Here is a 26440-nt window from a genome sequence, read left to right as displayed (position 1 = left end):
TAAGATTTATTTATTTATTTATTTGACAGATAGAGATCACAAGTAGGCAGAGAGGCAGGCAGAGAGAGAGAGAAGGAAGCAGGCTCCCTGCTGAGCAGAGAGCCCGACGTGGGGCTCGATTCCAGGACCCCGGGATCATGACCTGAGCCGAAGGCAGAGGCTTTAACCCACTGAGCCACCCAGGCGCCCAAGTATTCAGCTTTTTAAATGGGTTATAATTCCCCCCTGTGTTCTATTCTCTAAGTGTACCCAGAGAGGAGTGATCATGGTGCAGCATCTTAGAAACTATCATTTGAGAAGAACTTAAACTTGTTTAGAAGGAAATATGATAGCTTCATTTTGAAAGATTGCCTTATAGAAGGAGGATATGATTTTTTCATAGCTTCCACTAATGGTTAGAAATTATAGGAAAGCAGATTATTCTTTAATGTCATATAATTTCCTAAAACATGTCACTGTCAGTCAGCAGCATTACTTTTTTTTTTTTTTAAGATTTTTATTTATTTATTTGACAGAGAGAGATCACAAGTAGACGGAGAGGCAGGCAGAGAGAGAGAGCGAGGGAAGCAGGCTCCCCGCTGAGCAGAGAGCCCCACGCGGGACTCGATCCCAGGACCCTGAGATCATGACCTGAGTCGAAGGCAGAGGCTTAACCCACTGAGCCACCCAGGCGCCCCAGCATTACTTTTATTATAAGATTTTCTTTTGCACTGAAACTTGATAGAGTCCAGCTTTCCATCACCAAGTCCTTTTTGCTGCTTCAAATATCCTTCTTTTCTCCATTTTGTTTTGTTTTTTTTAATTTTCACCAGCCTTGGAGAGCTCATCTTTTCTTGAACTATAATTTCAATGTATTCTTAGCTTATGTCCTTACTACCAGTCCAGAGTTTAATTTCTTTAGGTTTCTCTTCTCTTCTCTACAGGATTATTTCATATTTCTAGCCTGGTATACAGGTTTCCTTCATGACCAAACCCCACTGTTCACAGTTCAGTGTACTAAGTTCCTACTATGTGTCAGGTCCTATGCTCAGTCCTGGAAATATGTTGGCAGATATGAAAGTCATGGTCCCTTCTCTCACAGAGCTTTCCATGTAGCTGGAGGGTAGGTTGTTAATAGTTATTTTTTTAAAAGTCTATTGTAAATACTCTTTGAATGTCTGAGATTGAGGGGGAAGTACATTCTTTCCACTACTTTCCTATCCCTTTACTTTTTCTACTTTGAATCATGAAATGCTAAGGCTTTCATGTATGAGTCCATGCTTTTATACATCTTATCTTCCCCTTTTTTCCTTGTTAATTAGCTTTTGGCCTTCCTTTAAGATGTCAGGTGTGGGGAGACTTAGTTATTTCTTCCCTTGCTCTCATATTAGCTCTTGTCATTTATCTCTAATAATAAAGTACTTACTTTCTATGTTCATTGTAGAGCTAGAGCTCCTGAAGTACAGAGATATCATCTCCTTTTCTTTGTATCTCTTTCCCTATAAGAGTGCCTGATTTGGGGCACCATTAAGCAGATGCTTAATGCCTGAGCCACCAGAGCCATCTGCGGCTCAGGTCATGATCCCAGGGTCCTGGAATCCCTCCTTGGTGGGAAGCCTGCATCTCCCTCTCCCACTCCCCCTGCTTGTGTTCTCTCTCTCTCTCTCTCTCTCTCTGTCAATTAATAATCTTTTAAAAAAAAGAAAGAAAGTAGTTATCTTAAAAAAAAAAAAGAAAGAAAGAAAAGAAAGATTGTCTAATTTGGGTGCCTGGTGGCTCAGTGGGTTAAGCCTCTGCCTTTGGCTCAGGTCATGATCTCAGGGTCTTAGATCAAGTCCCACGTCTGGGCTCTCTGCTCAGCAGGGAGCCTGCTCCCCCCATCCCCCTGCCTACCTCTGCCTACTTGTGATCTCTCTCTGTCAATAAATAAATGAAATCTTTAAAAAAATAAATGATAGTACCCATTGTGGGTTATTTAATTAATTTGTTAAATGATCACTTGCGTGCATCAAGGATGCATGCGGTGGTGGTCATGAAGCATTACCAGTTTTCTGCATGTTAAGTAAAATCGGAATGTTCCCTATCCTAGGATGGTTTCCGAGCACCTCCTTGAACAAGTAAATATGACTTAGATTTGGAGAATCACATCTTAATTTTTAAATGGTCACTGTGCAGTGATGTGATTTTAAGCACATAAATCTTTTGCAATTCTGTTTCTTTACAAGAAAATGAAGATTGAGAGTAGTATGAAGACTTAGTACATTAGTACATGAAAAATACTTAAAACAATACCTATTACCTAATGTCATCCTTCTGATTGCTGTTAATTTTTTCTAAAGACAGGGAACAAATTAAATGTCTCAAAGATGTTTTTCAGCCCAAAGAGTCCCTAAAAATATTACTTTAGCTTATAATATCCCCTATACTTATTCACCTCTCTCTTTAGAGGACTGTCTCTAAACTTTGAGTTGAATGTAATAAAATGTTAAGTAACACTAAGTGATTTTGTTTTTGCAGATGTTCTCAAATAGTGATGAAGCTGTAATCAATAAAAAACTTCCCAAAGAACTCCTATTGCGGTAAGTCTGAATGCTAATTTTAATTTGGTCTTGTGTGTGTGTCATATTTGCCTATTTAAAAATTTTTAGACTTACTGCTAATTTTCCTTTATGTAAAGGAACTGGATTATCTGAATTTGTAAATTTATTGATTCTTTTATTAAACAGTCTTGACTCTACATTTTCTAGATATGAATCAAAATTTTAAATGTTTAAATTCTCCTACCTGATTTGTACCTATATATGATTTTGTTTACTAGTTTTCCCTTGCTTTACTTTTGTATATAATGTATATGAGATCATATATTTTATTTTATTTTATTATAATGCTCTTTTTTTTAAAGATTTTATTTATTATTTGCAGAGAGAGATACAGCGAGAGAGGGAACACAAGTAGGGGGAATGGGAGAGAGAGAGAAGCAGGCTTCCCGCTGAGCAGGGAGCCCGATGCAGGGCTCGATTCCAGGACCCTGGGATCATGACCTGAGCCAAAGGCAGACGCTTAATGACTGAGCCACCCAGGCACCCCAGATTTTTTTTTTAAGTGATTCTAATCCATCCCTTTTCCTTGTTTCCTGTTCCCAACATCAAATATGTCCATGAAGTGACTTGTATTTGTGACAAAATATCATATAATACTGAGGAACTGTAGAGAAGAGTTACAGCCTTTTACTTTAAAGTTAAAAAGGTAGGGGCACATGACTGGCTCAGTTGGTGGAGCATGAGACACTTGATGTTATTCATAGAAGAAATTCATAGAAGATGTTAGGGTTGTAAGTCCAAGCCCCATGTTGGGTGTACTTAAAAGCATTTTTTTAAAAAGGGGGGTAATACGGTAAAAGTTATTTGAAGTTTTTTCTTGTATTACAGTTATAATTTTATCCTCCTTATTTTTAACATGTAGAAATTACATTTGGGATCACCCACAACATAAAACACACAGCTCCCAATTTATATACATCTAACCTAGGAATTGCCTAGGAAAAAAACTACGGATGTTATTTTCAGTGCCCATTATTTTTTTTTTTTTTAAAGATTTTATTCATTTATCTGGGAGCAAGAGAGAGCACAAGTTGGGGGAGAGGCAGAGGGAGAAGCAGACTTCCCACGGAACATGGAGCCCAGTGCGGGGCTCGATCCCAGGACCCTGAGATCCTGACCAGAGTCAGATGCTTAACTGAGCTACCGAGGTGCACTTATTTGGGCACTTAATCATGCTCTTCTTTGTTCACTGATGACTTAGAAAGAAAGGTACAGGAGTGCCTGGGTGGCTCGGTGGGTTAAGGCCTCTGTCTTAGGCTCTGGTTGGGCTCAGGTCGTGATCCCGGGGTCCTGGGATCCTGCTGCACATCAGGCTCTCTGCTCGGTGGGGAGCCTGCTTCCCTCTCTCTCTCTGCCTGCTTCTCTGCCTACTTGTGATCTCTGTCTATCAAATAAATAAATAAAATCTTAAAAAAAAAAAAAGAAAGAAAGGTACATTTTCTTTTGCAAATGTTAGAAGTTAACAAGTTGTACTGAAGGGCATCTGCCTCTTAATCTTAGCTGCTACTGCCCCAGCCCATAACTAGCCCAGTCCCTGCTCAAGGTGGAAAGTAATTTCGTGCTAGTGCTGGTGAAGAAGAGAATTCCTGGCATTTCTAGGGATTTACACATCTAAGGCCTTCACTATATTGCAAGTACCTTGGAAGCAGGGACTGTTTTCTTATAAATCTTCATGTAATACCTTATACATTGGAGATACTAAGAAAAAATAACAGAATTGAACTTGGAATGGATTTTTTTCATGGAAGCAATGCTTTTGTACATGCTGGTTTACTATAGTAGAAATAACAGCAATATACCCTAGGGTACCCAGGGCTATTGGAGAATGTATCCTGGATAAATTTTAGCCATCTTAAGGAGAAATATTTTTTTTTTTAAAGATTTTATTTATTTATTTGACAGACAGAGATCACAAGTAGGCAGAGAGGCAGGCAGAGAGAGAGGAGAAAGCAGGCTCCCCGCCGAGCAGGGAGCCCGATGCGGGGCTCGATCCCAGGACCCTGGGATCATGACCTGAGTTGAAGGCAGAGGCTTTAACCCACTGAGCCACCCAGGCGCCCCAGGAGAAATATTTTTAAACAGGTTATGTTCTTAATGTTATTATAAACTGAGTACACTAAGACATACTTCAATTTTTTTATAATGGCATTAATTTGGACCACAATAGTTTACCTAAAGACTCAGTAGGATTCAGGGAAATTATTTGATTCTTTGCTATTTAGCTGCCTGCTATTATGGTTTACATTTTTATATTTTACTAGAGTTTTATTCCATGGAAGACAGACATAAAGGCCACATACCATGTAATTCCACTTATATGAAATATCCAGGATAGACAGATCTATGGAGATAGAGGTTGCCAGGGGCTGTGTTGAGGGTTGATAGGGAGTGACTGCTAATGGGTATAGGGTTTCTTTGGGAGTGATGAAATATTCTGAAATTAGATAGTGACCATGGCTGCACAACATTGTGGTTATACTAAAAATCACTGAATAGTGTACTTTAAAAGGGTAAATTTCATGGAATGTAAATTCCCTCTAATATATATATTATTTTATATATTTTCAGTTTATAATAATTTATAATAAAATTTTCAATAATACACTTGTAATAAAATATGTAATTATATAATATGTTTTTATTTATTATATAATTTAAAATAAAAAATGCAGGGGCACCTGGGTGGCTCAGTTGGTTAAGCATTTGACTTCAGCTCAGGTGGCGATCACAGTGTCCTGAGATTGAATTCTGCATTGGGCTCCATTCTCAGCGGGGAGTCTTCTTTTCCCTCTGCCCCTCCCCCACTCACTCTCACTCTCTTTTAAATAAATAAACAAAGTCTTCAAAAAAAAATTCAGCCCCATGATAAACAAATACAGTCTGTAGCTTTATTTTATGTTGTTCATGTTCACTGATTCTTCAGCCATATCCCAATCTTGGTGATTTATTGTAGTAAAGGTTTTGTGGATATTGTCTTTGATGCTGGCATCTCTTCCTTTAGATGCAGTCAGTCCCAAAGACAGCATGAAGGGTAGACTAATAGGTGACTTCTTAAGTGGGCGATTTGTAGTCTTCTGTCTGTTAAGAGTGACCCCACTTTTTAGGCATTTCTTCATAGCCTTTAGCTTACCAGTGGTTACCTCTAATGCAGTGGTATTGAAGAAGCAGGTAATTCAGTCCATACTTGTTTATTTAACAAAAACGTTTTTTGCTGAAGAGAAGAACAGCAAATAGAAAATTGTTACAGTAATCTTTTTTTTTTTTTTTAAAGATTTTTATTTATTTATTTGACAGAGAGAGATCACAAGTAGACAGAGAGGCAGGCAGAGAGAGGGAGGGAAGCAGGCTCCCTGCCGAGCAGAGAGCCCGATGCGGGACTCGATCCCAGGAACCCGAGATCATGACCTGAGCCGAAGGCAGCAGCCTAACCCACTGAGCCACCCAGGCGCCCCTTGTTACAGTAATCTTAATTGGCGAAGCTGATGGCCTGAACCCCACTGTAGTGATGGGCTCTGTCAAGAGATTTTTAAGAGCTGGGATTAACAGTATATTGCTGATTGATTTGATGTGTTGCAAATGAGGGTATTGGGAAGGAGGCAAGGATGGTGCCCTAGGTTTTTGCTTTCTGCCAAGTGGATGGTGGGAATACTCACTAAGATAAAGAAAATAGGAGGAAGAACAGGGTTAATTGACAGAAAATGAAAATTAGTTCAGTTCGGGTACCTGTGGATATCCAGGTGGTGATGCCAAAAGGCCGATGTATATACAGTTCTCAAGCTTAGCAGCATGATTTAAAATTCATAGAAGAGTAAGAAATTGTGTATATTTAGCTCTTTTTGGATTTACTGGTGCCCACGGAAATAAAGAAAACAGGAAAAAATACGAAGCCTCTCTGACACTGAAATGAAAAGCTTTGGGGCCAAAACATCATATAGCCTAGAGGGTATCCTATAGATGGCAACCTTTGGGTCAGGTTTCCAGCCAGTCTGTCACGACACCAGGTGTCATCACCTGACAATCGATGTGGTAAGAACTGTGTAGAAAAGAGCTGTGTGTGCAGATGTTGAGGTTTGGCCGTATGTCCACATAATTGTACTCTTATACATTCTTTCTCTTGGCTTAAATGTTCTATATTAAGGTAGTTGAACTCTTTTCACTTAGCAATGTTTCAGGCATCTCTTAATCTAATATATACGTAAATCAGTATGTCAGCTATAAACTCTGGAACCCATTTTATTTTTATTTATTAATTTAATTTGTCTCCAGATTACTTGAGATGGATCAGGAGCAAATATAAGAAATAAAAATAAACTATGAGGACCATGACATATATTTTTTTAAAGTAGAAAACCAAAGCCAGAAAGGAAACACATGTAGCCTTGTAAGAGTTTACACAATTACTATAGGTCATTCTCACATTTAGCTTTGAATTTTTTGGTAGCGTAAATGAAATTTTATTCTTAACAGAAAAGAAGAAATATATATATTATACCATAAAATCAGAGCTCTTTCTAGCACTACTTTCTAAGAGGTATTTCTCAAATGAGACTCTGCTTATATTTTGTGGATAAAGTTACATAGAAAATCCAGTCACAGGGGCACCTGGGTGGCTCAGTTGGTTAAGCCTCTGCCTTCAGCTCAGGTCATGATCTCAGAGTCCTGGGATCGAGCCCCACATCGGGCTCCCTGCTCATTGGGGAGCCTGCTTCTCCCTCTCCCTCTGCCTGCCACTCCCCCTGCTTGTGCTTGCTCTTTCTCTGTGTGTCAAATAAGTAAATAAAATCTTAAAAAAAAAAAAAAAAGAAAATCCAGTCACAGATTTCATATAGTCATGGCTTCTAGCACCTTTGTAATAGTTAAAAAACAAAATAATAACGTATAAAAATGAATGCATGCTTCTGACAGTCCAGTTGATCCAAGGCTGCTTTTGGCTGCAAGTAATGGAAACTCTGAAATGGGCGTAAACAGTAAGGGAAGTTATTTCATGCAAAAGGAAGTAAAAAGATCAGGCTGCCTACATGCCAAGGTTAATTGATTGAGGGGATCCACAGTGTCATCAGCAATTTTCTGTCTGTTCTGCTAGAATCAGCATCAGCTTGGTCCTAAAAGCTCTTTTCTTCAAGGGCATAGGATAGATGCCAGCGAATATTGGATCAACATGTGTCTTTGTTCACTCTGAGGGGAGAGATAAGCAGCCATTTATACTCCAATAAAGCCTCTTCTCAGATCTCATCAGCCCAAATTGGCTTAGGCCTGAACCAATCTCTGTGGCAGGTTTAGACTAATGAACTGAGCTGAAGTGGATGCTGGAGAGTCAATTTCAGTGCTTACCACAGATAGAATATAGCATACTTAAAGGAATCATGGATGTCCTTCAGTCTTTTATAAATCTCACTTACCTTAGCTGGAATTTTCATAAGATTAGGGTAGCACAAGGATTATAATTTTTACGACATCCTGTATTCAGAATATCTTTAGCTGCGCATGGATGATTGAGTCATGTACTTCAGACCAGGAGAACAAGTAGATTTGTCATCCTTTGATGGGAAATAAAAGGCCTAACCATGACTTCACCCCAATAAAGCACTACCCTACTTTTGCATTGAGTTTTATTTCCCAAGGAAAAATTACAAACTTTCCAGCATTTAAAAATTTCCAACATGTCAATAAATGGTTATTGAAGTGCTCAAAATTCTGTACTGCGGAGCATAGCTAAGATGATTTTTGTTTAGAAAGTTTTCATAGAAGGTGATATTGCCAGTTGCTCAACAGAGTCACATACACAAAAAACTTCATTAAAATTCTTATAGAGCTTCTCATTTAGAGAGACAGAACCTCCCTGTCAACTCAGTCTAGTTAATAATTTAAGTAGTTGTTACTCTTACACCTGAGGAACTAAGTGATTTAGTGTGCTACATGGGATAACTGGATATGAGTAGATTAGGTTTGCATAATTTCTGCTCAGTATAATCTTGGTTAAATAGTTAACCGTAAGTAGCTGGGTAGAAGAGCAGTTGTCTGATGGCGTCCTCTCCAGATTTGTAACAATAAGATCATTTTAAAAATAGGGGCACCTGGGTGGCTCAGTGGGTTAAAGCCTCTGCCTTCGGCTCAGGTCATGATCCCAGGGTCCTGGGATCGAGCCCCGCATCGGGCTCTCTGCTCAGCAGGGAGCCTGCTTCCTCCTCTCTGCCTGCCTCTCTGCCTACCTGTAATCTCTATCTGTCAAATAAATAAATAAAATCTAAAAAAAAAAAAAAGATCATTTTAAAAATAGCTAGGATACTTATTTTTCTATTCTTAATGGCTAGGGATGTGCATCTGGTTTATTTAGGAGCAGTTTTGCATTGAGATTCAGGTTAAAAAGGAGCCAAAAAGCACAGCCCTAATTTAAGATGCTGAAGATGATCTGATCTCGTGGTGGTTATGTCTGCCAACTCTGATTCACTTCTAATATGGAAGATGTGGTCTTTATGTTCACGTTAATAACCAAGTATGTATAGAGAGCTCTTAAAATTTAATCTGTAGTGGATTCTTGTCTAAAGAGTTAAAGCTCTTGTCCATGATAGCTACAGGTAACATGCAACGCTTTTAGCAGAATTCTCCACCAGACGATGGATAATAACCGTAATGTTAAAATTGTACCTGAAGTCCTCTCACTTAGAGCAGGGGCCTAGTAAACCTGCATCTGTAATTTGATAATAAAGACACTAGCTTACAGTTTTAATGAACAGTTCCTGCAAACTGATGGTCTCCTGTGAGGAATAAGACGTTTCCAATTTTGAAAATCTGGTGTAGTTTCTGTCAGACAGTAGGCGAGTAAGTATCAGAACCCTAAATTAAGGGGTGCCTGGGTGCCTCACTCTAAGTGTCTGTCTTCTGCTCAGGGTCCTAGGATCAAGTCCCACATTTGGCTCCCTGCTCAGTGGGGAGCTTGCTTCTCTCTCTCCTCTGCTGCTCCCCTGCTTGTGATCTCTCACTCACTCTCTCTCTCAAATAAATAAATAAAATCTTAAAAAAAAATCTACTCTAAGTTCAGCAGGCCTTAACACATCTTGTGGCCAAAGATCTTCATCTAGTGCCTTTAAAAATTTTTAACAAATGATATGTAAATTTCCCATTAGCCTAACACTTTGAAAAATAGAAAGAAGTAAACAGCTGGCTGCTAATCCCTGCTCTTTCAGTATCCCCCACACACACACACAAAAAGTGCCTATTCTCTACTCCAAAGGTAGCAGATATATCCACTTATATCTAGATATATTATATGTACAATACTTGCATGCATGTCTTCATGTATCCGTATTTTATTTTTTTAAGACATGAAAACATATACTCTTCCACAACTTGCTTTTGTTTCTGTCATTTAATAATCATTGACCTCTTTTTAGATCAGTTTATGTACCTCTACCTCATTCTTTAAAAAGCAGCTATGTACAGTAGTTCATTGACTCTAAAACATTTAAGCATTTTTATTTGTATGTATTGTTTGTTTCTTTTAATTATTTCAAATAATGCTGCCGTGAACATTCTGTAAACCATTTTTACTCCTACGTTTGCTTCTGTAGGTTGTAATATGTATATTTTTTATTTTAATGGACACTGTCAAATTACTCTGCAAAAAAATTGTGCTTATAGATATATCCCCATTATAGGAATGGAATTATCCAGTTATAAACTCTCCAGGGCCACTCTATGCTTTTTAACTTTTTTTAAAGAGAGGGAAGAGTGGGAGAGGGAGAGAGAAATCTTTTAAACAGGTTCCATTCCCAGTGCAGGGCTTGACACGGGGGTTAGTCTCACAACCCTGAGATCAAGAGTCGGACACTTAACTGACTGAGCCACCCAGGTGCCCCTGTGCTTTTTAACTTTTTTTTTTTTTTTTTTTTTTTTTGACAGAGAGAGAGAGAGCGAGCGAGCCAGAGAGCACAGGTTGGGGGAATGGCAGAGGGAGAGGGAGAAGAAGGCTCCCGCTGAGCAGGGAACCCAAAATAGGACTCAATCTCAGATCCCTGGGATCATGACCTGAGCCGAAAGCAGACCTTTAACCACAGAGGAACCTTGCTTTTTAACTTTTTAAATGAGAATTATATTAGGAGGTGTTGCTCAAGAGGGTTTGGGATGTTTGTTATAAGACTGTAAAGCCGGGGCGCCTGGGTGGCTCAGTGGGTTAAAGCCTCTGCCTTCGCTCAGGTCATGATCCCAGGGTCCTGGGAACGAGTCCCACATCAGGCTCTCTGCTCTGCGGGGAGCCTGCTTCTTCCTCTCTCTCTCTCTGCCTGCCTCTCTGCCTACTTGTGATCTCTGTCAAATAAATAAAAAATCTTAAAAAAAAAAAAAAAAAGACTGTAAAGCCAAAGGAAGTTGGGAATAAATCCTTTTTAGAGAACCATACTGTAGGTATCCATATCCCAAAATCTACTTTCAGTATAGATTTTTTTTAATTAAAGATTTTTATTATTTATTTATTTGACAGACAGAGATCACAAGTAGGTAGAGGGGCAGACAGTGGGGTAGGTGTGGGCAGCAGGCTCCCCGCTGATCAGAGAGCCGGATGTGGGGCTCGATCCTAGGATCCTGGGATCATGACCTGAGCAGAAGGCAGAGAACGTAACCCACTGAACCACCCAGGCGCCCCTACTTTCAGTATTGATTTTAACAGCCAGTCCCCATGTTCTCCTCCAGGGATTTAGTATGAAGGATTTGAGGGGTTTTGTGTGTTTGTTTGTTTGTACAGCAGTGAGTTTTATGTACAATTAGACCCTCTTTTCTTCCATAACGTCTTTTTGCTTCCTGGCATTCTTTATCAAGTGTGTGGAAGGCGAGGTTTACTTTGCTTAAACCTGGGTAGCCTAAAGCCAGTCCCAGTTTTTCAGTAGTCTCTTGATAAGAGATGGGGAAAGACTTTTATTGAAGTAATCAAGACCATCCTTAGACAATAGCAGACCTTTCATTCTATCTCAGTTTTCTTATCTCTTTGATCTTAACCATGTGGTTATGAGGGTCAGGAGTTGGAGCCTCGTGGGCCTGGAGCCTACTTTAACCCACTGAGCCACCCAGGTGCCCCCGGAGCCTACTCTAAAAAAAGAAAAAAGTACAACATAGTGATGTGACAAATCGTACATTATGAAATGCCTGCCACAGTAAGTGTTGTTACATGCATCACTTAACCATTCTGGTTATGGATATAGACATCTCAGGAGGAATTATGTAAAGGGTTAAAGTGTATTGAAAAGGACCATTGTCAACGCGATCTAAGGTACTTAATCTGAAGATGATGAAAAGCAGGAAGGTGCTCTGTATAATGTAGTTTTATTATGCTGGCTTATTATATAGATGCTGTACGTAAATATTTATACATGTGCTGATTTTTTAAAATTTAAGTTTACATAATGATATTTGGAAGGATAAATGCTCATTGTAAGCCCCTCACCCCAACAAAAAAAAAAAATCACTCTGGCTAAAACCGTGGCAGCCCATTGCACCAGTTCTTATATTTGGGTTTCTTTATTCTTTTTTAAAGATTTTATTTATTTATTTGACAGAGAGAGACACAGTGAGAGAGGGAACACAGGCAGGGGGAGTGGGAGAAGGAGAAGCAGGCTTCCTGCTGAGCAGGGAGCCTGATGAGGGCCTGGAGCCCAGGACTCTGGGATCATGACCTGAGCTAAAGGCAGACGCTCAATGACGGAGCCACTCAGGTGCCCCATATATTTGGGTTTCTAAAGATGATTAGCACCACTATCAAGTATGTAGAATAAGTAGAAATCAAAGTTTACAAAATAATAGCGGACATTCAGATGGATGGATTTAGTATGGAGTGGTAGAAGGGACTTAAGCACCGAGGCTTAATTCATCTAACTAGTGAGCCGAATCAGGACTGGAGAGATCAAGCTCTTTTTACTGAATACAGGAGCATAGTGGCTATATTTGTCTTCTCTCTTTTTAATGTACTGTAATGTCAAAATCCAGGTGAAAACCGAACTCATTTGAAATCTTAATATTCAGAGCCCCAGGCAGTACTTTTTTTTTTTTTTAAGATTTTATTGAGTTATTCAACAGAGAGAGAGAGAGAGAGAGATCACAAGTAGGCAGAGAAGCAGGCAGAGAGAGAGGGGGAAGCAGGCTCCCTGCTGTGCAGAGAGCCCGATGTGGGGCTCGATCCCAGGACCCTGAGATCATGACCTGAGCTGAAGGCAGAGGCTTAACCCACTGAGCCACCCAGGTGCCCCCCCAGGCAGTACTTTTTAAGAATGGAATCAAGATTGCCAAGATGTGTGCTTCAGAGGCTCCTAGGTCTGCGTTTGGCCTTCGCCTTCATGTTCCATGTCTGTGTATCGTGCTTCCTTTAGTGGGGAAAAGGTTATTATAGTCTAACTAGGATCATTACCTGTAAAGTTGCTCACCTGTGTCCTCCCAGGTGTAATATTGTATTTACACAGATTGCTCAGGGGTTAGTGATGAATTTACAGAAACAGGATCTTTCAATTATGAAATTCCACATAAAGGTACCATATAGCAGAAGACAGAAAAAGGCAGGGGCATTTTAGCAATTCAGGGATGTTTGTTGCATAAGAAAAACTTACTGTTTTAGGAATTGAGGTACCTAAGTTGGGGATATCTATATTTATTTGGAAGTGGTTAGTAATCTGTATTGAAGAAAATGGGAGATTGATTGTATAGAAGCCAGTTACTCGGGTGGGAGCGGGGCCACCTGCTAGCTGGAACAAGAAAGGTATCCAGTCTTCCCTCTAGGGATGGATACACAAAGTGTGATATGCAGTACAGTGGAATATTTTGTAAAGATTTTATTTATTTATTTTAAAGATTTGTTTATTTAGGGCTCAGTGGGTTAAAAAAAAAGATTTGTTTATTTAGAGAGCATGAGGGGGCAGAGGGAGAGGGAGAGAGAATCTCAAGTGGACTCCCCACTGAACAGGGAGCCTGAGGTGGGGCTCAGTGAAACCAGAGTTGGCTGCTTTACCAACTGAGCCACCCGTGCACCCCTACAGCAGAATATTATGTAGCATTAGGAGGGAAATTCTGTGACATGTTACATGCTAAGTGAAATAAGCCGGTTACAAAAGGACAAATACTGGGATGCCTGGATGGCTCAGTTGGTTGAGTGTCTGATTTTGGCTCAGGTTATGATCTTGGAGTCATGAGATCGAGCCCGGCAGACTCCTCAGACAATGTGGAGTCTGCTTCAGATTATCTGTCTCCGTCTCCCTCTGCTCCTTCCTTTGCCCTCTTGGTCTCTTTCTAAAATAAATAAATCTTAGGGGCACTTGGGTGGCTCATTGGGTTAAGCCTCTGCCTTTGGCCCAGGTAATGATCTCAGAGTCCTGGGATCAAGCCCCGCATCGGAGCTGAGCAGGGAGACAGCTTCCCCCTCTCTCTCTGCCTGCCTCTCTGCCTACTCTCTCTCTCTCTCTCTCTCTAATAAATAAAATCTTTTAAATAAATAAATCTTTTTAAAAAATCACACAAAAGAACAAATACCATATGTTTCCCCTCATATGATGTACCTAGAGTAGCCAAATTCATAGACAAAGAAAGTACAGTAGTAGTAGTTGCTAGGAGCTAGGAGAAAGGGGATTGAAGAGTTAATTGTTTAATATATATATGGAGTTTTATTTTGGAGAGATGAAAAAGTTCTGGAGATGGATGATGGTAATGGTTGCACAATGATGTGAATGTACTTAATGCCACTGAATTGTACACTTAAGAATGATTAAAATAGGGGCACCTGGGTGGCTCAGTGGGTTAGGACCTCTACCTTTGGCTCGGGTCATGATCTCAGGGTTCTGGGATCGAGCCCCGTGTCATCGGGCTCTCTGCTCAGCTGGAGGCCTGCTTTCCCTTCCTCTCTCTCTGCCTGCCGCTCTGCCTACTTGTAATCTCTGTCTGTCAAATAAATAAATAAATAAATCTTAAAAAAAAAAAAAGAATGATTAAAATAGCAAATTTTATGTTGTATATAATTTATCCAAATAACAAAAAAATTAAAAAGCCAAATATTTACAAAATGCACATCACTATTTGTCTGATGTAACTATTTAAGTTTTTTATTTTTTATTTTATTTTTTTAGAGAGAGAGGGAACATGTAAGGGGGTGGGGGGCAGAGAGAATCTTAAGTAGGCTCCACGTCCGGTGTGGAGGCCAACCCAGAGTTGGATCTCTTATGACTCTGAGATCATGACCTGAGCCAAAATCACGAGTCCTGCTTAACCGGCTGAGTCACCTGGGTGTCCCTTGTCTGATGTAATTATTAACTGAGTTTATTCCAAGTTCCAAAATGTGACTGATAGCCTCTAATCACCAAGCAACAAAATTTTGTTCTTTTAGGCTAATTCAGAAGGTTTTAACACTTAAAGTATTATGGAAGAAAAAATCTGGCCTTCATTCTCCAAATTAATGTTTCCTGACCTCCCTTTTGTAACATCCTAGGTATCTCCAGTTATCTCAAGGAATTTATAAAATTCTTAAGACAAAATTTAATTTACTTAAATCTTTGAAGCACATGCTATATATTATATTGCCTCTTATAGAAGATTTTAACTTATTATTCAGATTAAACTGACCTTTAAAGGGTGCTCATGAGTAAAGAGGACTTTAAACAGATGTGACCCATTCACTTATTACCAGGATTCTCTGACCTGCCTTTACAGGTTGCTTATAGTGTAGAGAGTTATCACACTTTAAGCAAATCAGTTATTTCAAATAATAATGCGACAAAGTAAATATTTAACTTCTACAAGACTGAGAATAATTCTAGGCAGTGTTTCCTGACAGTGATTAGATGAGTTTTATAATTTCCCGAATTAGAATTAAATATATAGAGATTTAACATAGTTATTAATTTTTAGATATTACTATATTATTTAATCTTTTTTCCTTCATAACTGTAAAATTCTTTATAAAGTTACCTCCCCTAGCCGTCTTTGATGACCAGTAGTGTGAAAATTGTTTTGTTTTGTTTTTTTTTTACTTTTAACAAATTTTAACAAATTGTATCAGTTAGAATATTTTATTATCCCTTGATACAAGTTCAGTTGAACTTGTGTGGTGCTTAATACGTACATTCTCAAGTAAAAGATTACTTTCTCTTCCAATGTTTTATGTGGGCATCGTTATGTTGTAAGTTGTCCCCGCTTTTTGTATTTGTTGAAAAGAATTTCCTTTTCATGCATGTATTTACATTGGTATTTTTAGGTAAAAATCAAGAGAAACTACTATATCATATAATAAAATTTGTCTCCTTCTCTTTTAGGATATTTTCTTTTCTGGATGTTGTTACTTTGTGTCGCTGTGCTCAGGTCTCCAGGGTAAGAATGGTTGAGATTATTCTAGGGGTACCCCTTCCTGATGCTGATGATGTCAGCCTCTCTAGTAGGCAAACCGTTTACTTCAAATGTTAGTTGTATGTTATGTTTCAGAGGATGGTATTTTATGCATGGCATTCCCAAATTCTGCAGTGGCCTTCTGCAATATGTACTGTCTCTAACTTTAATTTTTTGGAAATCTTAACTATTTGTAAAATGCAAACAGAGGAAACATTTTTAAGGAAAAGATATTAAACATGCAAATCAAAAGAATAGGCTCTACTCAGAATTGTAATAAAATAGTGTTTCATTGTTTTTCTAGTTCATTTTATGTGCACACACACACACACACACACAGAAGGCTCAGGGCTCTAATTCTCATGTTATTTCCCCATATTGCTTTCCTCAAAAGATAATAGCTAGAATATAATTTATTTTAAAATTATAGGGCAAACCAGATTCCATTCTTAAAATCAATTTTTAATTTCACTTAATTATCCATTTTTTATGATAAAACTGAAACATCATAATCTTATTGGCTGCCACTAACAAAGAATAGATTCTGTGTTGTGGGAATATTGCTTTCTTTTTTGTAATACAGATCTATAATGATTAACTTACAGTGAATGAGCACATGCAATCATCATTTTTTTTAATAAACCGGACAGTGGCTTTTTGCTTGTTCATTTAATAAATACTGAGAAACTACTGGGTATGAGATATGGTCCTAGGTGCTGGATATGGAACAGGTTTATACCATACTGTGTTTATCTTTGTAGCTGTGCACAGGTTTTCAAATAACCAACACTACTCCCCTCAAAAAAACCCCACAAAACTTGCCATAGAAAATTCACTGTGTCTTGCTAACTTTAAGGTAATTTCTGCATCCCAAAAGCTGTACTAAATCAGTGTATCAGCTACTCTGGAAATGGTCAGTAATATTTTGGTGATTTTTTTCTTCATGACTTTTTTGTCCCTTGTATTTGTGCTATGGATATGGCTGATACAAATAAATAGGGTTTCCTTAATATCTCCATTTGAAGCTGAGGTCATCATTGAGAAAATACCGAGGCCAGTATCTTAACTTTTTTGTTTAGTTGCAGTCTCATCTCATGGGTGTTGATTTTAGCGAATTTTAATTGTTTTCATTTGCAGGTTCCTCTTCCCTATTAATGTTTTAACTTAAAGGAAAGAACACCCAGTTTTCATTAAATCTGGAGAATTGGTACATCAGTAGTTATGCTATTGTTCTCTACTTAAAGTACTTAACGAATTAGTTTTAAAAAACAAAGACCCTAGAAAGGACCTTGTGATTCCTAATTTTAGTCTCAGGTTGTCATGTTTCCTTACTGGAGAAAGTAGGAAAATGACAAACATCAAATCAAACCAGAAGTATATTAAGCCTAAGAATCTAGTAAACATGCGACCTTCAGAAGTTTTATCTTTTGTCTCACATGGCTAGCCATTTAAGAAACCATGAGACCGCAAAAAGAAAAGCAACATTAACTCCTGAGAAAACCTTTAAGATTTCCAGAGTAATAACTTTATTTACCCTCATACTCCTAACATATTTCTGGCAGATTGTGTGACATCCTGGAGCTTACAAGGATATTCAGTTTCCTTATTAGTATCTCAGTATTGACTCCATTTTGATGTATTGTAGTAAAAGATAATATTCTAAGTTTATAAGTCAACAATATTAAGACTTTTGTTTACACTTTAATAAGGAAAACTTTTAAAGGCTTTCTCATTAAAATGTGATACACAAGTCAAGTCTTATTGGAGTCATTTTTTCTAATCCTGAAAAGTAGAAATTCTTGCCTCTCTTTAGCCTAATTGAAGAAATGTATGAGAAGTCTTAAATGATCACTGTTTTAAGATTTCCACTGACTCAAGATAGAGGGAAAGATGACCAGTTGAGAAACATGCCTCAGTGAGGAAATTGGTAATGAGGAAAGCAATAAGATTCTGTCTTGGATGTGAAGAAACGAGGGTGTCTTTTCTAAGTCCCAGGTCACTGTATCAGTTTCAAGTCTGACCAAGTGATTGTGGATGGCAACTCTGTGTATTGAATGTGGCCGTATTCAGAGTGTTTTCCTCTTTGGTTTTATCTCATCTTGCTCTTCGTTGAAGCATGGAGTAAGAGACTTGTTTTTCATCTCCAGAAGTATCTCATTTGGAGATCAAAAACTAAATTTTCCAGTTAGAAAAGAATTTCTGGCTAGGATACTTATCACAGACTGTCCTCTTCTGACATCCCCTCCCCCACCCCAGCTGCTGGTTTCTGTATCTGTTCATTTATGATATAATCTAATTGAATAAAATATGAATCAGAGACAAGGCAGACCTTTTGGGGGTTAATGTGGGGGGCTGAGAAGTTTTTTGGTCAATTTCTTTTATTAGTTTGAATTGTGAACTTGAATATTGCTGGTTTTCCCCCTTGAGCTTCTGCTCATTTTGTCTCTTTTTCTTCAAAACAGGCCTGGAATGTTCTGGCTCTGGATGGCAGTAACTGGCAGCGGATTGACCTGTTTGATTTCCAGAGGGATATTGAGGTATAATTATGTGATGTGTGGCCCCATTTCTCATGTTAGAATGTAATTACAGCATGGAACAGATTAGCCCCAACCATATAAATCTCCTTTCCCTGGAGAGAGAAACTATTAATTTCAGTGCATCTGAACTTCATGGGAACCAGCAGCTTCAGATTTTGAGAACAAGCAGAACTATTTTACTGATGGAATACTAAATGATTTAGTATTAAAAGGACTAGAAATTTTTTTTATTTTTGTGGTGGAAATGTGAACATGTATTTGCTCTTTTAAAGAAGTCTTTGTATTTGCTTTTTGAAGAATGAATAGAGGGGCACCTGGGTGGTTCAGTCATTAAGCATCTGGCTTCGGCTCAGGTCATGATCCCAGGGTCCTGGGATTGAGCCCCACGTTGGACTTCCTGTTCAGTGGGGTGTCTGCTTCTTTCTCTTTCACTCCCCTTGCTTGTGTTCCCTCTCTTGCTGTGTCTCTGTCAAATTAAATAAAATCTTTTAAAAAAGAGAGAGAGATGAAGAATGAATAGAGTTAACAGTTTATTGGGGAATGGTATTTGCATAAATTCTAATTGAGATGAGCATTTGGCTTTAGGGGAGCCTACAGACAATTTTTATGGAGAATGAAAAAAGAATAAAGCCAAAGTAATTTAATGAAGTATTTTTGCTGGGGAGAGATTTTTTTTTCCCCCTCCTCACTTCTTCCTCATTATTTCATCTCTTAGTATAGACTGTTATTTCTAAAACAGAAAAGGATAATGGCTTAAACTTAAATTATTTTAACATGAACTTGAATTCTGTGGTCCTTGATTTTCTTGTCAGGAGAGTGAAAATAATAGCTTCCTCATTGTATTATAAGGATAAAATGAGATTTAGATTTAAAAAATTTTTAAGTTCCAGGGAACTTGTCTTGAGGATCCATATAAGAAGTTTTTCAAAGCCTCACGCGAACTTTCCATTAGAAACGGAACTTTCGTGGCGCCTGGGTGGCTCAGTGGGTTAAAGCCTCTGCCTTCAGCTCAGGTCATGATCCCAGGATCCTGAGATTGAGCCCCACATTGGGCTTTCTGCTCAGCGAGGAGCCTGCTTCCCTTCCTCTCTCTCCCTGCCTCTCTGCCTACTTGTGATCTCTGTCAAATAAATAAATAAAATCTTTAAAAAAAAGAAAGAAACGGAACTTTCCATTTCTACAGAAAGTGCTTTTAAAATAATACTCACTGATATCTTGCTAGATTCTCATGTTTTTCACAATTGCCTAATCTTCATGGATATAAATGTTTAAAACAACATGACCCATAAAATCATTCAGCAATCTTCTGTTAAGTGTCCATTGAGTTTCCGCTGTATTTAGAATGCTGTAGTAAACACTTGGGGGAGGATTCAGAAGGAATAAAGATAGCTAATGTCCTTTAGTAGCTGTAGGAGGGCAGTCTGCGTTAGTATAGTAGCCTAGGAAGTGCAGAGCACCATTTCCTCAACTGCAGAGTGTCTCTCAAACTGAGCAGAATGCACAATACAGGGTTTAAGCCTGTTTCAAGTAGATGAGTTGATCACAGTTTTCTCAAAGTAAGTTGGAATTTCTTTCTTGAATTAGATTTTGAAAACAAGTAGAAGCTTTTTCTTTGCTTATAAATTATTTAAAAACAAGGATGTGTTCTTTTCAAAAACAATGTGGTACCTTAATTTTCTATTTTGTTTTGTTTACCTGTCTTTTTTTACAGGGCCGGGTAGTGGAGAATATTTCAAAAAGATGTGGGGGCTTTTTACGAAAGTTAAGTCTTCGTGGGTGTCTTGGAGTAGGAGACAATGCATTAAGGTAAGCACCTAACTATTGATTAATTGATGTTCTTGGCTGAAGTAAGGAACAGCACTATTTCACCCAGAAAAAGCTAAAATAATTTTTATATTCTTAAGCCCTTCAGAACCCAAACATACATACGTTGCTTATAACACAAAAATAGCCAGTATTGGGAGGTATGGTTTTGAGAATAAAACAAGAATAAGTATTCCCCACCAAAAGCCAGATTCCTCACATCATAAATGGCTCTTTTGGAGCCTTGAGTAAATTTTTTTTTAATTTGTTGACTCAGAGTTAGGGTAATTTTAACCTTGGTTGACACAAAGGTCAATATTTAAAAGTTCGTTGTTGAAAATGAATTTATTTGTAATGTGAGCTAGTTTTGTACAAATATCCGGTATTACCAATAGTAATATCTTTTATTATTTTTTGTAATGCCTAGAATTATGCCCATTTCTTTTCACATCTTTAACTTAACTTTGTTTCTTTCCTGTAAAGGACTTTTGCACAAAATTGTAGGAACATTGAAGTACTGAATCTAAATGGATGTACAAAGACAACAGATGCGTAAGTATTTTATGTTTTATTTATTTTATTTATTTATTTTTTTTAAGATTTTACTTATTTATCTGACAGAGAGAGAGATAACAAGTAGGCAGAGAGGCAGGCAGAGAGAGAGGAGAAAGCAGGCTTCCCGCTGAGCGGAGAGCCCGATGTGGGGCTCGATCCCAAGACCCTGGGATCATGACCTGAGCCGAAGGCAGAGGCTCTAACCCACTGAGCCACCCAGGCGCCCCTATTTTATGTTTTAGAAGGGTAAGTCATAGCCCCTTGTGTCCTGCCTATACTAGCTTTAAATGTGGGCACTTAAATACATTTAGCAAATTTTCATCTTACAGAGGGAAGATATTTTAAAAGGAAAAAACAACATTAAAATGGAAATGGCGTAAGAAACTTGTTTTGGAATCTGGCCCAAATTCTATCTTGATATTTAAAGTGAAGCTTAAAAATTATAGACCATGCAGTAGAGATATTAATAATACAAATTACTAGGTCTATTTATATTTCAAGATACTAGTAGGTTTCATTCAAAAAACAAGGTAAACAGGAGTGCCTGGATGGCTCAGTCATTTGAGCATTGATTTTGCCTCTGGTCTGATCTCAGGGTCCTGGGATTGACCCCCACCCTCAACCCTTTGGGCTCTGTGCTCACTGGGGAGTCTGCTTGTCCCTTTGCCCTCCTCCCCGCCTGTACTCTCTCTCTCTCTCTCTCTCTCAAGTAAATAAATAAAATCTTGTAAAAAAAATAGTAAACAGATAATTCTATTAAAAAGATATAAAATCTTACATAATTAAACAACTTGCAATAAAATTGAGCATATATTAAATGACCCTTTAAGTGTACTATGTCTGTTTCAGTTACAGTATAAATGAAATCAGTCCTTCATCCTTGAGAGCTTACTATCACAGATAAAAGAGACATGGAAGATAGACATAAAAAACATTCAGCACCCCCCTCCCCAAATTCAGTTCCAGGCTATCTGTTGGTAATAAGATGTATCAGATAACACTTAAAATTACATAGGGAAATTGTTTCCTATTTTAAGGTGAAATGAAGCAGTTAGGAAGCATGTTTATACAGGGTGGGGCCAGAATGTTCCTGTTCAAAAAAGGCCTCATGGAGATGGGATCTTTATAATTGCTTTAATAAAGGAAAGTGGAAGACACTCCAGACACAGGGTACAGTTTATTTCATTCCTTTCTTTGAGATCACAACATTGTTAACTTTTAGTATAAGAAAGTGTCTGAAAGACAAGAACTATGGTTATTAATTCTACAGTGGTAGAATCACAAGAATACTTGTAATAGTAAGCAAGTATTATTTCTGAGGATTGATTTGACCCTTTAACATGAGAAATAAATCTAACCCTTCCCCTAACTATGACTTTATACCAGTAGTCCACCTTTACTTCAGATAAATTACCTGTTTATTTTTTTCTCCTACATACTTAATGTTACAGAGATAAAGAATCTGACCAGTTTGGTATCTAGACGAGTGACATACGATTTACACTTTTTTCTAGGAATCTATCCTATAAACCAAAGATAAACTGACAAAAATATGGTATAATTTATGTACGAAGCTATTCATTTTTATTGTTTGTAATAACAAATACTGCAATATATTTTTTTAAGATTTTATTTACTTATTTGACAGAGAGCAGGAGAGCACAGGTCAGAGGAGCTGCAGGCAGAGGGAGAGGGAGAAGCAGGCTACCCACCGAATAAGGACCCCAATGTGGGGGCTTGATCCTAGGACCCTGGCATCATGACCTGAGCCAAAGACAGTTGTTTAAGCAACTGTACCACCAAGGTGCCCCAAATAGTGCAATATTTCTAATAGCAAGAGACGGGAAACAATCCAAATATCATTCCATAGAGCACTGTTAAAAGGAATGAGGAGCTATATAGTATTCTGGAATGATCTCCAGGACGTACTGTTCAGAAAGTGAACTGCAAAGGAGTTTGTATAAGATGTTTTTTGTAGCAGTGCCTGGATGGCTCAATAGGTTGTTTCTGCCTTTAGCTCAGGTTATGATCTCGGGTCCTGGGATATAGCCCCTCATTGGGCTCCCTGCTCAGTGAGGAGTCTGCTTCTCCTTTTCCCTCTCCTCCCATAGCTCATGCACACACTTGTGCGTGCTCTCTCTTTCAAATAAATAAGTCAATAAAATCTTCTTAAAAAGATACTTTTTGGGACGCCTGGGTGGCTCAGTTGGTTAAGCGGCTGCCTTCGGCTCAGGTCATGATCCCAGCGTCCTGGGATCGAGTCCCACATCGGGCTCCTTGCTCGGCAGGGAGCCTGCTTCTCCCTCTGCCTCTGCCTACCACTCTGTCTGCCTGTGCTCATGCTCTCTCTCTCTCTCTCTCTCTCTAACAAATAAATAAATAAAATCTTTAAAAAAAAAAAAAAGATACTTTTTGTAGGGCCAGGAGACAATATAAATAAATATTGCTCTTTATTTACATTTTTTTAAAGATTTTATTTATTTATTTGACAGACAGAGATCACAAGTAGACAGAGAGACAGGCAGAGAGAGAGAGGGAAGCAGGCTCCCTGCCGAGCAGAGAGCCCGATGTGGGACTCGATCCCAGGACCCTGAGATCACGACCTGAGCCGAAGGCAGCGGCTTAACCCACTGAGCCACCCAGGCACCCTTTATTTACATTTTTAAAAAGAAGCAATGGAAAGATAATCAAATGATTGATTTATCAAATGGTGATTTATAAGTGAGAGAGAGAAAACAGGGAGAGATGAAAGGGAGACTCTGAAGTATCATGTTTTATAGTTTTACTTTAATAGCTAGCTATGTAAATGTTTTATATAATTAAAATATTAATTAAGTCAAAAAGAAATCAAAGCACTCCCTAAAAACTGAAAACAAAATAAAACATGTGAACCCATGGGGCATCTGGGTGGCTCAGTCATTGAGCTCTGCCTTCGGTTCAGGTCATGATCCCAGGGTCCTGGGATTGAGCCCCACATCGGGCTCCCTGCTCGTCAGGAAGCCTGCTTCTCCCTCTGGCACTCCCCCTGCTTGTGTTCCCTCTCTTGCTGTGTCTCTCTCTGTCAAATAAATAAAATTAAAAAAAAAACAAAAAAACATGAACCCAGTCACATCAAGTTGGAGCTATAACCACACAGAGAGAAATTACTTCTACTGACTTTTGATTTTTTTTTTAAGATTTTATTTATTTATTTAACAGAGAGAGGGAACACAAGCAAGTGGAGCATGAGATTGAGAAGCAGACTTCCCACTGAGCAGGGAGTCCCGTGTGCAGCTCAATCCCAAGACCCTGGGATCATGCCCTGAACTAAAAACAGACGCTTAACCAACTGAGTCACCCAGGCACCCCTGATTTTTGCATTCTTACAAAAAGTTTTTTTTAAGATTTTATTTATTTATTTGACAGAGATGACAAGTAGGCAGGGAGAGAGGGGGAAGTAGGCTCCCTGCTGAGCAAAGAGCCTGATGCGGGGCTCGACCCCAAGACCCTAAGATCATGAGCCAGACCGAAGGCAGAGGCTTGACCCACTGAGCCACCCAGGCACCCCGAATTCTTACAAAAACTTTTAAATCTATACCAAGGTAGACAAAAGTGTATAATGAACCCATCACCCAGCTTCAAATTGATAATCGAAAAATTAATCACTTTAGGGCCAGTCTTGTTTCATCTATATCGTGAAATTTTTCTTATTTTGAAAAAAGTCCTAAACATCATATTATATAACCTGTAAGTATATATTTCTAGAAGATAAAAGCTTTTAACATAAGCATGTTAACTTTATCACTCCTATTTAAAAAAAAAAAAAAAAAGCTTACTGTCTTAAAATCATCAAATAACCACTAGTCCAGATTTTTGCTTGTTCTAGTGACTTTAGAAACATAATATTTTGAAGAGTAAGAGATCAGAAAGTGACTGGAATTTTTGTCTCAAGATGAGGGATCTATTCAAAAAGGGCTATAGGAATCTACATGGATTTGGCTGATAGTAAACTGTAGGTGCACATATTGAGACCCCACAGAGCCAGGCAAAGAACATCTAATAAGGGAAGAACAATTACTGGAAAACTTGAAAGTGAAAAATTGCCAGAGCTTAAATAAGGCTGGGAGAAGTTCTGACTACCTCAAATAGAGAATACCTTGGGACATTTAATAACAGACTTCAGAAAAGTCACATCTTGGTAGTAAAGCTAGACTAGACCTGTCCCAGTAAAGGTTAAAAGAAAAAAATTTAGAACCAAACTGACCCATAACTAATTTAGTGATCTGCTAAGTAAGTTTAAATTCATCATTCTTTTTTGAAGAAGGCGACAAACCTAGACACTCAGCATACAGAATTTCCACATTCAGCGAAAATTACAAAGACATGCAAAAGAGCATGAAATGATAACCAGATTACCATTGTAGTCTCTTATCTGTACCAACCAGATAACCATTGTAGTCAATAGAAACAGACCCAGAAATGATAGAGATTAGAAAATTGACCAATAAAACATTTAAAAATAGCAAGTACAAATGTGCTCAAGAATTTACAAGAAAACTTAAAGATAATACGGACTTGGAAGTAAAAGGATGAGAAAGTATATACTATCACAATCACTAATCACAGGAAACTTGGAGTGGTTATTAATATGAGATGATGTAAACTTCAGGGAAAAATGCAAATGGAAGACATTAAATAGTAAATGGTAAGTAGACCAAAAACTGGTAGAGCTCTAGAAGACTTGAGCAACAGTGAACTTGTCCTAATATCACCCTTCAAAATAACATGGGTCAAAGAATAGATTACGGAGAAAACTAAAAAGTAGGTTTTGCTGTGTGATAATGAAAGCACATTTGAAACTTGTGGACTGTACCAAAGGCAATACTTCAGAGAAAAGTGTAGTTTCAAATGCTTATGTTAGAAAAGAAAGGTTTAAAATTAAGGATGTAGGGGTACCTAACTGGCTCAGTTAGTAGAGCATGTGACTCTTGACCTCACAGTGGGGAGTGAGTCCCACGTTGGGTGTAGAGATTACTAAAAAAAAAAAAAAGATTAGATTGAATATTAATAAAATAGGAAGCAGGGGCGCCTGGGTGGCTTAGTGGGTTAAAGCCTCTGCCTTCGGCTCAGGTCATGATCCCAGGTTCCTGGGATCGTCGAGCCCTTCATCGGACTCTGCTCAGCAGGGAGCCTGTTTCCCCCTCTCTCTCAAAAAAATCTTAAAAAAAAAAAAAAAAGACAATCTGAGTAGATCTGTAACAAGTAAGTTCAGTGAATAATTCAGAAGCATCCCATACAGAAAACCCCAGGCCCAGATGGATTCACTGGTGAATCCCATCAGATATTTAAAGAAGAGATACTACCAGTCTTAAAGCTGATTTATAAAATATAATAAGTATTTTATAACTCATTCTATGAGGCTAGTGTTTTTCTGCTGCCAAAGACATCACAATAAAAGGTAATCTACTGGGCGCCTGGGTTGCTCAGTTGGTTAAGCGACTGCCTTCAGCTCAGGTCATGATCCTGGAGTCCCGGGATCGAGTCCCGCATCGGGCTCCCAGCTCCACGGGGAGTCTGCTTCTCCCTCTGACCTTCTCCTCGCTCATGCTCTCTCTCACTGTCTCTCTCTTCTCTCAAATAAAT

General features: G+C 38.4%; 1 protein-coding gene across 1 annotated transcript in view; it reads left to right on the top strand.

Annotated features, from left to right (window-relative positions):
* Window positions 1–26440, top strand: part of LOC111151620 (F-box and leucine rich repeat protein 20) — a 99136-nt gene that overhangs the window by 50514 nt on the left and 22182 nt on the right. Inside the window, exons 2-6 of the mRNA XM_022509718.1 lie at window positions 2497–2558; window positions 15854–15908; window positions 18386–18460; window positions 20172–20266; window positions 20747–20815. Of these exons, the coding sequence (XP_022365426.1) occupies window positions 2497–2558; window positions 15854–15908; window positions 18386–18460; window positions 20172–20266; window positions 20747–20815 (356 nt within the window). The remainder of the gene's footprint in view (window positions 1–2496; window positions 2559–15853; window positions 15909–18385; window positions 18461–20171; window positions 20267–20746; window positions 20816–26440) is intronic.

The sequence above is a fragment of the Enhydra lutris genome, unplaced genomic scaffold (genome assembly GCF_002288905.1).
Source record: "Enhydra lutris kenyoni isolate GAN:26980312 unplaced genomic scaffold, ASM228890v2 scaffoldscaffold26, whole genome shotgun sequence".
NCBI classification, from domain to species: Eukaryota; Metazoa; Chordata; class Mammalia; order Carnivora; family Mustelidae; genus Enhydra; species Enhydra lutris.
This window is presented reverse-complemented; position numbering and strand designations above follow the sequence as displayed.